Source organism: Helicoverpa zea, chromosome 7, assembly GCF_022581195.2.
Source record: "Helicoverpa zea isolate HzStark_Cry1AcR chromosome 7, ilHelZeax1.1, whole genome shotgun sequence".
Lineage (NCBI taxonomy): Eukaryota > Metazoa > Arthropoda > Insecta > Lepidoptera > Noctuidae > Helicoverpa > Helicoverpa zea.
The window spans coordinates 2,181,766-2,195,201 of record NC_061458.1 but is presented as its reverse complement, the minus strand read 5'-3'; the positions used below and the strand labels follow the sequence as shown (position 1 = coordinate 2,195,201).

General features: G+C 35.1%; 2 protein-coding genes across 4 annotated transcripts in view; both read left to right on the top strand.

The window, feature by feature from the left end:
* The window catches only part of LOC124632174 (myosin heavy chain 95F), a 52,135-nt gene extending 46,710 nt beyond the window's left edge, over positions 1 to 5,425 (top strand). For 2 of the 3 annotated variants that reach the window (XM_047166886.1, XM_047166887.1), the window contains exons 21-26: positions 725 to 769; positions 1,767 to 1,887; positions 2,370 to 2,487; positions 2,909 to 3,100; positions 3,419 to 3,567; positions 4,266 to 5,425. In XM_047166886.1, coding sequence (XP_047022842.1) covers positions 725 to 769; positions 1,767 to 1,887; positions 2,370 to 2,487; positions 2,909 to 3,100; positions 3,419 to 3,567 — 625 coding nt within the window. In that variant the 3' untranslated portion in view covers positions 4,266 to 5,425. The remainder of the gene's footprint in view (positions 1 to 724; positions 770 to 1,766; positions 1,888 to 2,369; positions 2,488 to 2,908; positions 3,101 to 3,418; positions 3,568 to 4,265) is intronic. The other variant, XM_047166888.1, reaches the window with a different exon arrangement.
* A 769-nt stretch (positions 5,426 to 6,194) lies between these two features.
* On the top strand, positions 6,195 to 12,860 carry LOC124631765 (nuclear envelope integral membrane protein 1). Its single transcript, XM_047166357.1, has 8 exons — positions 6,195 to 6,495; positions 6,935 to 7,059; positions 7,397 to 7,613; positions 7,952 to 8,118; positions 8,824 to 9,039; positions 9,421 to 9,545; positions 9,890 to 10,051; positions 10,506 to 12,860. The coding sequence occupies exons 1-8, from the start codon at positions 6,411 to 6,413 to the stop codon at positions 10,669 to 10,671; spliced, it is 1,263 nt and encodes a 420-aa protein (XP_047022313.1). The 5' UTR covers positions 6,195 to 6,410; the 3' UTR covers positions 10,672 to 12,860.
* Positions 12,861 to 13,436: the final 576 nt, after the last annotated feature.

Genomic DNA, 13,436 nt, shown 5'->3' with positions numbered 1-13,436 from the left:
TCTGGCTTATTGTCAGTCAATTATTTCATTGTATCGATGTTTGTCGAATCGAATGCTTGCTGTTGAAATACTGAAGAAATGTTTTAAAGTCGAATTTATGTATCATCAAAACAAAGTTCCATTTCATTAATGATGTTTTTCAGTTACATTTTTGAAATCGTAAGCTACTTATGTGTTGTTTTTTGTACATTTAAAATATTTAAATTATAAATTTATAAGATATATTTTAAGGTCATCAATGATATAAACAATATTATACACTGTATAATATGACAACGCCAGCACAATTGGTCTGCGAAGATTCTTCCTGTACATAGCTTCACACTACGATTATCATGTTTATTGAGAAATGCGTAACACGTTTTAGTAATTTATTCGTTTTTACCTTTACTTCTCAGTAAAAAATATTATCAAGTTTCGAATAGTTAAAAACTCTTGACTTGAGCCTAACAAAGGTATTCTGACAAAATACACTTTATATTTTGGACAGTAAATAATGTGATGTATTTTTACCGAAAATTACATTAGTCATATTTAAAAAGTGGTCCTCTCAGTGGGATTCTTTTTAGCACAAGAATCTAATGAGATTAGTAAATTTTCAAATTATAATTTGACCTATCACCCAATACTTAAAAATATATTATTATATTACTAAAGCGTGTTACTGTCCCCGGCTGTCAGCATTCAACTGGCGTTTAAGTAATATTGTGATATGTTCGCACAGTTTTCCTACCTCGGAGACAATCAATGGAGAGAATAAATTGAACAGGTACTGACTGAGACAGACTAACCAATTCTCTTTCGCACGCACAGAATATAGGCCCTCTTACAATTCTACCTTTTTGCTATAAGCCGCTTCTATAACTTTCTAGATCTGCTTAAATAGGTACTATAAGTATACGCCGATTTATTTATATATTCTATGCTAATTTTGGATTTGAAAATCGTTCCCAAACTTTTGCCCATCTCTCATCTCATCTATGTACGTTGGGATTTGCTTTCAGTCATTGTTCTGTTGTCAGAGTCATTGACTGTTACCACCAGGTTTTTTTAGAAACAATTTAATGTCAGTTATGAAGACGCATTTCTGTCTGAAAAAAAAGCTAAAATAAATTAAATTGTTATTATGCATCTATAAGTAATAAATCCTACGCAATTCACAATCAAGAGCGTCAACTATCAATTGCAAGAGGGCCTCTTCAATGATAACGTTATACTAATTGTACTAACATAGGGCTATCTGCTTCCTTGAACTTTCTGCACGACAGTGTACCGTACCTAACTGTATCTTAGTTGTTTGTTTAATTATTATTAATTACTACATATCTATAGTTCATGTATTTTCTAAGCTGTGTTACATAAACGTTTTTGTGGAAAATGGATGTGGAAAATGAAGGGATGAGCATTTTGGATAATTTGCATAATTTGCATTTGCACAGGTATGTTTTTGGTGACGTTTATGCAATATGGCTTAGTGTAATGTAGTGTGTTTTTTACTCCTATGAGAACATAGAAGTTTTGTAATTTTCACTCAAATTTTCATGAATGATATTTACAAATTTTGCTATAAAAAATGTTTTGAACAAGCTTCTATGTTTTCAAAAGAGTATTTTTAATTTGCATGCGAAACTTATTTGTAAATCAAATAAACACTATAATATTTAACATTCAAGCACGTAGCATGACCTAACTTAGTAGCATGTAGTTTAACATTACAACTTTTTACAAAAACTATATACATTGACGTTTTTCTTCGTGTGAAACAGGTCGGAACGAGTGAGAATGCAGCAAGCCATGCAAGGCAAGCAAAAGTACGATTTATCTAAGTGGAAGTATTCGGAATTACGTGATACTATAAATACTTCTTGTGATATTGAACTTTTGGAGGTGAGTTGTATTATCTATTTACCATTTATTTAAAAGAAATAGGTTTCCTTTTGAACTGGAAGAAGTTACTGTGTGGAATTAACTGATATTCCGATACGTTTGGATCAATAAAAACAGTTTTGAATTGGAGAAACTTTATGTATTGAATCGACTGATATTCTGATACTAGTGGATGGTGCGATTAGTCTCTCTGTAAGGTGCTATATTAAAAATTTATGATGAACAAAACCAAAGGTGCGCGTCAGACTAACTTAAGACTTCCAAACTGCTCATTCGAGTCCGTTTGTGGCGTTCCACAAGTGTACCTACATTCAACGTTGCATTCCTTTACCTCAAGATTCTAAGTAGCTATTCTTTTACTTATTTTCCCATCATGAACGGGCATTACAGAGGTGACATTAGGGGCATTCAATATTACCTCCTATTCCATCACCCTTTAGGTCTAATTTCCGTACCACCACTAAAGTTCGCAACGTTCTCAGGCGTGTCGTCACGAGTTCCACCGCCGGCTGAAGGTGTACCACGCGTGGAAGGCCAAGAACGCGCGCAAGACCACCCTCCACGACCAGGAGCGGGCGCCGCAGAGCATCATGGATGCTGGTGAGTTATAGCTTTTGTTATATAGTTCTTATTTTTTATATTTAATATGTGTTTGCTAGAATTTCGTAGGTTGTGTTGGGATGTAGCAAGGGCTTTAATTGAAGTCTTTTTGGAAGATTTGCTGCATTTATCCTATATGTCTAGTTCTGCTCAAAAAAGGCATCCTGGCATCCATATTGGTACGAGAGGAATTAAAAGTCCAGCTTAAGTATTTTAAGGCAAAATAAATCTATTAAATTCATCGTAAATGAAATAAATGTAATCATTTAATCCTGAATTAAAAGCAGAACATTAAACTTCTTATTTTACATCCATATTTTAGTCATGCATGGTGCAAAATACCTACCCATATTTAGGTATTTTAAATTATTTTTTGATATCCATTTTGAGCACACTGTGACCTTATTACTTGCCCCAACAGCAAAGAGTCCCCGCATAGCCCAAAAAGGCGAGATCCTCGGCGCCCGTCACCGCTACTTCCGCATCCCCTTCGTCCGCGCGGGCGCCGCCGACGCCGAGCGGCGCGGCTGGTGGTACGCGCACTTCGACGGACAGTACGTCGCCCGCCAGATGGAGCTGCATCCGGACAAGACGCCGGTGTTGCTGCAAGCTGGTAAGTGCACAATATATTAATTGTACCCCACAGCTAAAAGTCCCCGCACACCTCATGCGACAGTTTGTAGTGTGGGACTAATATTGCAGATTTTTTACTTGGCTACCTACCTGTTCTAGACTACTGATCTTTAATCCTGATGAATTTTGATGGACAATACCTTTTAAACAAACTTATAAGATGGAATCTTGCTTCAAGATGGTGATTGTAACTTGGAGGGTATTTATGATTTAGTTGGCATTTATAACTTGCAATTCAATCATCAAAAAAAATCAAACTTCCAATTACCATTATTAATGTCTTTTTCTCGTTTCCTAGGCGTGGACGACATGCAGATGTGCGAGCTGAGCCTGGAGGAGACGGGGCTGACGCGCAAGCGCGGCGCAGAGATACTCGAGCACGAGTTCGAGCGAGAGTGGGCCCGGCATGGCGGACCGCCATACCCCGCTGATACTCGCAAGCGCTAGGTGCGTATGTACATCACACGTACATAGACACTGACATAAAGACTTACTGATGACGACACTGACACAACGTCACTGGCACAAAGACAATGACTAATGACAACGCTAACACCACGACTTTGACCCCATGACTCTGACATCACTAGGCTGCCACTACAACACTAATATACAAGACGATGGCACTGACACAAAAAGTATAACATAGCGACATTGCCACCACGGTCCACGAAACTGACACAAGGACACGGACACTATATGCTGACATTGACTCCACGCCACTGACACCATAACCCAGGCAACATGACACGTGACACAGTGGCACCGACACCATGACGATAACGCAGTACTACGACGCTATAGTTCGGCCATTCAGAGAATGCGTTCCTGACACGTCGCGATTGAACTGACGACGTAACTTTGCAATGGCGTTGCAGTTACGATAAAAATATTTTTGCTGGTTGTTTACCGTTTTAACAATTGAGGAGCATTAAAACAACATTATTATATCAATAATCAATGAATGTAGTTACGTCGTCAGTTCAATCGCGACGTGTCAGGAACGCATTCTCTGAATGGCCGAACTATAACACCACAACACTGACACCAGAACAGTGTCACCACGAACATGGTTGTCCTTGGACGTGGGTGAAGCTGAGGCGAAAGCTTTCCTAAATATAATCTCGTCTTTATTCTCTTTTCAGATATCACATTCCATCGAGGACATAGAAAATTAACATACGTCGTCGCAAAAACGCAAAGTATTCCACAAAAATATAAAATTGAATTTTAAATGTACCCACATAAGATAGATTATTAGATAGAAGAGTAACTTAGTGCTTTCAACGTGCCTTCACGGTTCCTAGATGTATATTAGTGCAATATTGAAGGTCACTAAGACAATTTTAATAGCCGTAAAGTCAGAATTACTTACACGTCTTTACTAACAAAAACACTATTTATTCGAACTTTAAAATATCTATAAATTATCTTGACCAATGAAATTTGAGAGAAGTGTGTTTACTGCCTTACAGTGCCTGAAAAGATTCACATACAATTTAAATTCCCTGACTTTACTAGTTTTATATGAAATGTTTTAACAAAATATATCCTACAGAAACTTACTTCAGTGGATATTTATAAACCTCTAGTACTGTGAGAAATGTATTTAATTAAACTAATAGTAGTTTATTCCAATGTAATCATTTATTCCAATCAGTCGATTTTTTTTTTCGATGTTTCACTTCACTAGTGGACCCTTGTAACATTGAATTATTGTAAAACGAAATTAGCATGTTTAAACACTGGTTTATGTGAATAAGAAAAAGTGACATAGATATAATAATATATTTTTGATTTAATGTAGACAAAAATAATTCCTCTAATTATTCTGTAGCATAAAATGTATTCAATAACACTTGAAGCTAATTTAATGGACTCCACATCGAAATCAGTCTATAATATATTGAAAAAGAAATTAATTAATTTATACATATTTCTTGAAAAGCTGTGATTCGTAAATCAGTAAAAAGATATTCGGTCAGTATTTAGAAATGGAGATAAAAATGTATTTATTTGAACATTCCTGTCCTAAGACTGGTGAATGGTAGCTTTTGTATTATTTGAATAGAATTATGTGTTTTTTTTTAATTTAATAAGTGTTTTCTGAACAGTATTTAAGCAAACATTCCTGTATTTTTACTTTGATCACAGTAAATGTTCAGGTTATTTTTTTATGTACAAGTTTTTTAAAGTACAAGGTAATTAGAGCAGATCGTGAAAGTGCCTTATTGTGTTACTCTGTTAATACATGACCACTCCATTATTGTATATGCTTTACCAAATAAACACATGATGAGAGTTATTTATTGTTTTTTATTCCATATTAAACCTGTTTTGCCTGACCCAGAAATCGAATCCAAGAGCCGTGTACAGCATTTATGTATTATGACCACTAGACCCACGTTAATATCTAATCGGAGGTCCAACATTCGTGTGGTTTGGGTTTGGTCAGCTAAACAAAACCTATTAAAAATACAAAAGCCCATCAGAAGTGTTCGATGCCAAAGGCAACTTTTCAATGTAATACGCAATGTAGTGATTAGAATCATGAATGAGGATATCTTTATTATTTACTAGCTTCCGCCAGCGGCTTCGCCCGCGTGGTGTGTCGATAAAAAGTAGCCTATGTGTTAATCCGGGGTTTCACCTATCTACATACCAAATTTCAATCAAATCGGTCCAGCCGTTTTTGCGTGATTGAATAACAAACATACATCCATACATTCTCACAAACTTTCACATTTATAATATATGTAGGATGTAGGATGTAGGATTCTATCATTTACATACATTTAGGTTTCCATACAAAAATATCCTATTGAACATTCTAAAAATGATGAAATAGTAGTGGAGACGATGTACTTTATCTTCTTACCTTCTCATCAGTTAGAAATTATAGTTTGAGACAAAACAAAGCATAAAACGTAAACAACCTTTAATTTTACAAAAGAAAACTACAAGAAAATCGACTAATGATTATTCAAAAAAGTCGATTTCACAACCGAATGTCTCACTAAATGGAATGTCAACTAATTACGCTGTCATGTCACTGTCAAACGTAACAGAACGTCAGAGTCAGAAGCGGTGTGTAAAACTGTAAATCGTTCGCTTGGTTGGGAATCGTGTACTATTATTAGATCGTTTCGCCAAACTTGCGATTTTTTCAAGATAACCGTGGAATTCCTAGTGCTAAAAATAAAATTATGCAAAGTTCTGGTCCTGAGCCGGAACGCTATTATCATGATTTGATGATTTTATGAGATATTCATGTGAAACCGAAGTCAAACATGGGCGAATACGGACGCTACTTGTTGTTATTATTATTGTTTGTTGTGGCATCATTTACCCGAGCACAGTCATTACCGTATGATGGTAAGATATAATGCCCTTTTTCTAACATTTTTGTCGTAAATACGATCTTAATTAACTTTAAAACTGGCGACATTGCCTCACGTTGGGTAATGACAAAAATGTTTGTTTTGTTTATCGTTCGGAATACTTTTTATCAATCAGTCAATAAATTAATATAATTTAGTTTTTCTCTTTGTTATTATACTACACACTCATCACTTCCATTTGTCAATAAATTCGTAAATGGGGTCATGTGTGGGTTGTAAGTTACTGTTAAGTACTTATCTTTCACTTTCTAGAAAGGTCTGCCTAAATTATCGCGAATGACTTACAAAACAATCAAACAAAAACATTAACATACTCTTTACTTATTACATAGATGTACTTGACACACAAAGAGTTTGTATATGAGAGACAAAAAAAAGTTATGATCAATAGAGCATCTGCCATTTTTTTTCAGTGCACTGGCTAGGGGGGCCTACGACAATAGAAAGAGATGGCTCACCATCTCTTAGAAAAGCAACAGACATTTACTGCTACACAGGCACTTCTAAGAACTTGTTTGCTCTATGGCAAACTGTGAAAGTAAGTAAATAGTTTATATTGAGCTGATAAATGTAGATTGGCCCTGTGCATGATCTCTCTGGTTGGAATTGATTGCAGTCCTATGGTATATGGTAGAGAAGTAATAGAGAGAGCACCTGTGAAGGTACAAATGCTTGAGCACTATAATGTATCTTGGGTGTTTAGCTAATCTCTTCAAGAACAGCCACTGTATTTTATAAACAGATAAAGCCACCACAGATAAAACGTTTAAGGACCTTTGGGAAGATAAAAAACTCAAGATTCTTTAACCAATGATGCTCTCGACTACAGATAAACTGCACATTGAAAAATCATTAATTATCTTCATCTATTTCAGTTTCATATAAGAATAAGAAATGACCAGTTCCGTCAATACTTCGCGGAGAGCCCTGAGGAAGTTTTTAAAGAATACACTGAAGACAGCTATGGCTGGTCGTCAGTTGTCAACCCGTTTCAGAGGAAGCCACAGAAATCTGTGTCTGTCAGCCTTTTCACTCCTACTTGTATGGCTATCAACACGAAAGAGAAGCACACTATTGAATTGCAAGTCTTGAGTGAGTATTTATCATAAACATCAATATTAATAGATACATTTTCAGGGGCAATATTTGTAGCAGTTCCTGTAATATTTCAAAATCTCCATTCAAGATTTGACTGGGATTTTGATCTAACTTGATACAGCTGAACAAAAGACAATCATCATCTCCCGAGCCATTTCCCAACTATGTTGGGGTCGGCTTCCTGTCTAACAGTTTGCAGCTGAGTACCAGTGTTTACTGCTGAAAACAATATTGATTAAATAATAGTTTTGTTCCTAAACTGACAAAAAAATCAATGAAGAACTCATTACAGCTGTAACTATTTTACCAAAATCTATGTTCTCACTCCCCAGGAGTGGACTTATGGCGCGTTATACTAATGGCTGCGGGCGTGGCGCTGATATTCTCGTCGCGAGCTCTGTGCGGCAATCCTGTATTCTTCTACCTGTGCGGCATATTCGTTGGAGTGTTCGCCTCTTTCATGGTGCTTGTGTATTATGTCAGCAAATTGCTGCCAAGGGTGAGTGTTTATGATGTATCTACAGTTTATCATACTTTCCGAAATACAGTAAAACTAGTTATGACAAGATATCCGATCCATGCACGGAACGACCGCACCAAGTGTTGCTTAATTTTATGATTGTTCGATTCACGCGGCTTTGGCTTAGCCACAAGCTCTTCCATAAAGACTTTGATTAAGGAACCTAACTATGTATTATTTAATTGAGTTGGTAGTGCAAAATTTAAACTAAACCATCATCCTCCGAGCCTTTTTCCCAATCATGTTGGGGTCGGCTTCCAGTCTAACCGGATTCAGCTGAGTACCAGTGCTTTACAAGAAGCGACTGCCTATCTCACCTCCTCAACCCAGTTACCCGGGCAACCCGATACCCCTTGGTTAGACTGGTGTCAGACTTACTGGCTTCTGACTACCCGTAACGACTGCCAAGGATGTTCAATGACAGCCGGGACCTACAGTTTAACGTGCCATCCGAAACACAGCCAATGGTGTCTAAGATATACTTAGAAAGTACATACAGACTTAGAAAAGTTGCATTGGTACTTGCCTGACCTGGGATCGAACCCGCGCCCTCATACTTGAGAGATTGGTCCTTTACCCACTAGGCCACCACGACTTTTTAAATTTAAACTAAACCATTTATTTGTTTTTCTTTATGTTCATTTATCTCTACTACACAAAACTTTATTTCCTCTTCCATTTCAGAAAACATTAACTTACGGCATCCTAATCGGCGGCTGGACCGTGGGCGTGTACCTATTCCAGCAAGTTTGGGAGAACATGCGAACATTACTGCTCACATACCAAACGTACATGTTTTGGTACACGCTGGTCATTAGCTTCGTCAGTTTCCTTGTGTGCTATAGAATAGGGCCGCCGAAGAATGAGAGGAGCAAGAATATGGTTATGTGGACTTTGCAGGTGAGCGATTACTTATACTATGTACCTATTATAAACATGTTTTTATGAACCGATATTTCGAAAACTACTGGATGCGTTTAGATGATACTTGGCAATGATATAGCTTATTCAGATATATAGCTTATTCAACAGGCTACGATATGTTTGAGTGCGTGAAATACGCACTCAAACATATCGTAGCTTCTTCGCAATGCGGGTGAAACTGCGGACGGAAGCTAGTAACATTACAAATGCGAAAGTGACTGTCTGTCTGGCTTTCACGGCAACATTACTGATCCGATGATATAAAAAAATAATATCCGAATTGAGAACCTCACTCGTTTTGGAAAATTGGTTGAAAATACCATGAACATATAAGATTGTAAAATTCAATGTTTTCAGATAGTAGGCGTGCTAATGGTATTCTTTAGCAGCGAGTATCAAGAAGCGTCGGCTGCTGTCATCATCGCGTCATTAGTGTCCAAATACTTCCCGCAATCATTGCTCAACAGGATCCAGGGATATTGGTAAGTTTACAATAGCTACAGTAGTAGAAATATGAACTTTTAATGCAAAATATAACAAAAAATCGGATTGTAATGGGGAATGTGCTTACACATTCGGCATATGTATTATTACCGCGATTCATAAAAAAAAAACATATCAAATGCTTATTAAATGTTAACTCAGGTAAAACATAAAAAGAAAAACATTTTATAATTGAATAACCGCTACCTGTTGAAACATTCGCCTTAAATTCAGACACAAAAGTAGTCAATAAGAAATAGTTCGCACGTACTAAGATGCAAAAAGCATAATTATGATATCATATTCTAATCAGTAATTTCAAATTTTGTTCCCAATTTCTCAGGCGTCGTAAATTCCCGCCAAAACCGCGCTTACTGACAAGCGAAGAGTACTATGAAGAAGGTGCTCGAGAAACAAAGATGGCGCTCGAGAATCTCAGGAAGTACTGCTCCAGTCCTGATTGTGCTCAGTGGAAGGTCATGCTCAAGTTAAATGACTCTAAGAGGTAAGTTATTGGTTGTGAGTTAGTGGTTCATTTGGTTTATATTATGTATTTTTCAATGGATAGTGAAACTTAACCCACACTATTTCGCTCTAAAACTACTGGAGGGATTTTGATGAAACCTTGCAGTAATACAGCTAGGAAATAACTTTCTATCTTTATTCGGGAGGAAAATAGTTTTACTATTTAGTCCCCTCTAGTCTAGTGTCACCTTCAAAATGCATTGATGCTATGTCATAGTGCAAAAAATATTCAGTACATAGTACATTGTGATGTGACATGCAGTATTTGGTCTTTGGAGGACTAAAACTTCAATTATTGACTACCTATGATCCACAAGGGTTTTACCAAAAACTAAAATCCTGTTAACGCATTCATTTGTTCTTTTTATTATTCCAAATTATTTGTTTCTTCATCAGAAACACTAAAAATATTAACATCCTTTCTAATATTTCAGGTTCGCAAGCTTCGTAGAAGGCAACTCCCATTTAAGTGACGACGAAGTACTAGACTACGAGGCATATGCCTTTTCTCTCGAACGAACTCGCAAACCAGTTCCCATGGCCAACTCAACCAGGAACATGGAGATATCAGACGATGATACGGACTCGGATGATGACTGAACTGCTATGAAAGTAGGTTTTATTCTTAATGTTAATTTTAAGGCTTTTTTAAATCGACTTCTTAAAAAAGAAGTTCTTAATTTGAATGTGGATATTTTTTTTTTAACTTTGTGGTGAATGCATATCTATCGGTATCGCGTGAAACGAACTATAGACTTGTTCTTATGAAACGAATCTGGAATTTCGAAATTTTTATGGAAAATCCTTTGGAAGTAATTACAAAAAAGCGCCCCGAATATCTGTATTACCAAAGTCTGACGTACGTGGGCAACCTAAGTTTGCGGGCCTTGTCGCTACAATCCGATCTATGCGCGTTTGGCTCTGGTAGATGTGCGTTCATCATTAATGTATTCATATTTATAAAAACTGTAGATAGTCATTGTGAATTTGTGACCCGCGTTTTGCCATGCAATTTTCAAAATAATTTCAATATTTTAAACTACCTTTATTGTGAACTTAATTTAAACCTTATGCAGAAGGTAGGTCAGCATATATTAATTTCCATTTATTCAATGATTATAATCGTAGTACGTGTATGTACTGTCATGTTATATATATTATTAGATATTATAAATAATTCATATTTTTCTTCATTTCTGTAGCGTTTTTGTTCTTCAATTGAGCCTTATCTGAAACTTACTCTTTTTATTACAATATGTATTCTTAATATCTTAGATTTTGGGTATCAATTTTCGGGGAATCTTGAATATTTCGTTATTTCTTTATGTTCCCACTTCTTTTACTGATAAATGTAATATTGCCTCATTTATAATATCTATCGCAGTCGAAAAACTTTGAATCCTTGAATATTTTTAAATAATTCCCAATGTTATTAATGAATAATAATAAATCCCAATGTGATAATTACATGTATCTGTCTTCTGTAATATAAAAGAAAGTTGTGTTAGTTACACTACATACATATAACTCGAGAATGGCTGAACCGTTTAAGCTCAAAATTAGAAGAAAGGTAGCTTAGACCCAGGAGAAGCCACTTATCTTGGGACACGGGTGAAACCGCGGGTGGAAGCTAGTTTTCAATATTTGTGTTTTAGATAGGTATGTATTTGATAATAATTATTAATAATCTCTCATTTAAATAAGAAAGGTTAGTGTTTAATTTTTGAGAATTGATCTCTATTTTGTATGAATTAAACTTTTTTGTGTAACTTATATTGTCGTGTACAGAAGTAGTGACCAATAGTAGAATAGTTAACAGTGACAAGTTTCACTAATTCTTTGTAAAATGAGGTTGTTATGGATGGCAACATCCTTTTTATTATGATTTAGGGTGACTGCCAAAACTTTCGGCTGCACTATAGAGTTTAGTATACTAACTATTATAAAAAGGAAAGGAAGAAAAGTATACAACTGTAATACAATCAATGGATTCCACTAAACTTTTTGAGTGTGCTCGGGTTTAAATATGTGTGTGGCAGCTGTCGCCCCGACATCGGCGACTTTTTTAAAATATTTGTAATCTAGTCTTATAAAAATGTACATTCAGTCTGAAAAGTCTCGTAATTAAAATGTATAAAATATTGGTAATTATTTCAATTTAGTATATTGGGTTTTCGGTATATTAATATAGATAAATTTTGACTTACATATTTGTATAAATTTCAATAATCAAAGCAGTATTTCTGTAAATTCATTCCTGTAAAATATGATACTTGAACAACTGTTTTTTTTTTATAATTAAATAATTTAAAGTAATATAATGTAATTACGTATGTAAGTGCACTTATTTATACTGCTTTTTGGTAACAAGTTAAATAATTACAACATCGCCAGATCTGAAAAAATGAATATCTGAAAAGATTTTTGAAAATATGTACAGATATTTGATTTTATTAAAAATTCTTGTAATTTTCTATTTTGATTAGTTAAATGTATGTATGATATTGTCGAATATTAAATTGTACAAGGATGAGCTGCACCATTTCACTATAATATTAACCAAACCATGTCGTGTTATTGGTCAAATCGCCGACTATCGTTATCGTTATAGTTAATGGTGTAACTCACCGTAAGACATTTAATACGTATTTTTTCTCAATTTTGGTAACTTATCTACAGAACATGTAAGCAAAAAATCCTGAATATTGTCTATTCCATCCAACAATAGATTGATGTCTTTGAATTGTTATTATTGTGTATTTGATATAAATAAAAGTTTTGGATTTTAATTGTTGAATTTTTATATATTTCATTTAGATTCCCACAATGTCAGTAATGCGGCATTAGTAATGCCTTTCTTATGTAAGTGTGGATTTATTATAAGAACGGCTACAGTATCTAACCGATATTCTACCTACTTAAACTTTTCGTTATCTGCTCTTTTTAAAATTTACATTATTATCTTCAAACTGTAGACACTCGAATTGATTTAAACGTCAAGGAAACAAGGATTGCAATAAAACAATAAACTATTTTGTTAGTAAATAATTTAATACGATAGTAATTCAACTTACACATTAATGCAATCACAACATACAGTTTTTAATAAATTAGCACCATGATTAGTGTATAAAAATATGTTTACTTGTCAGTGCACCTATTAACTATTAATAAAAAATCTTTAAATATTAATGACAATCAATCTATCAATCGTTTCGTTCATCTTTTGTCTATCCGAATGTAGTAAATTTCTGAAATCTCAGCAAAACAAAAATGGATTCTAGCCCAACTAGAACAATTTGTCAGATCGAAATTAAACCTTAATCCTAAGGAATAGGGTTGATAATTTTAGGCCCAACTTATCG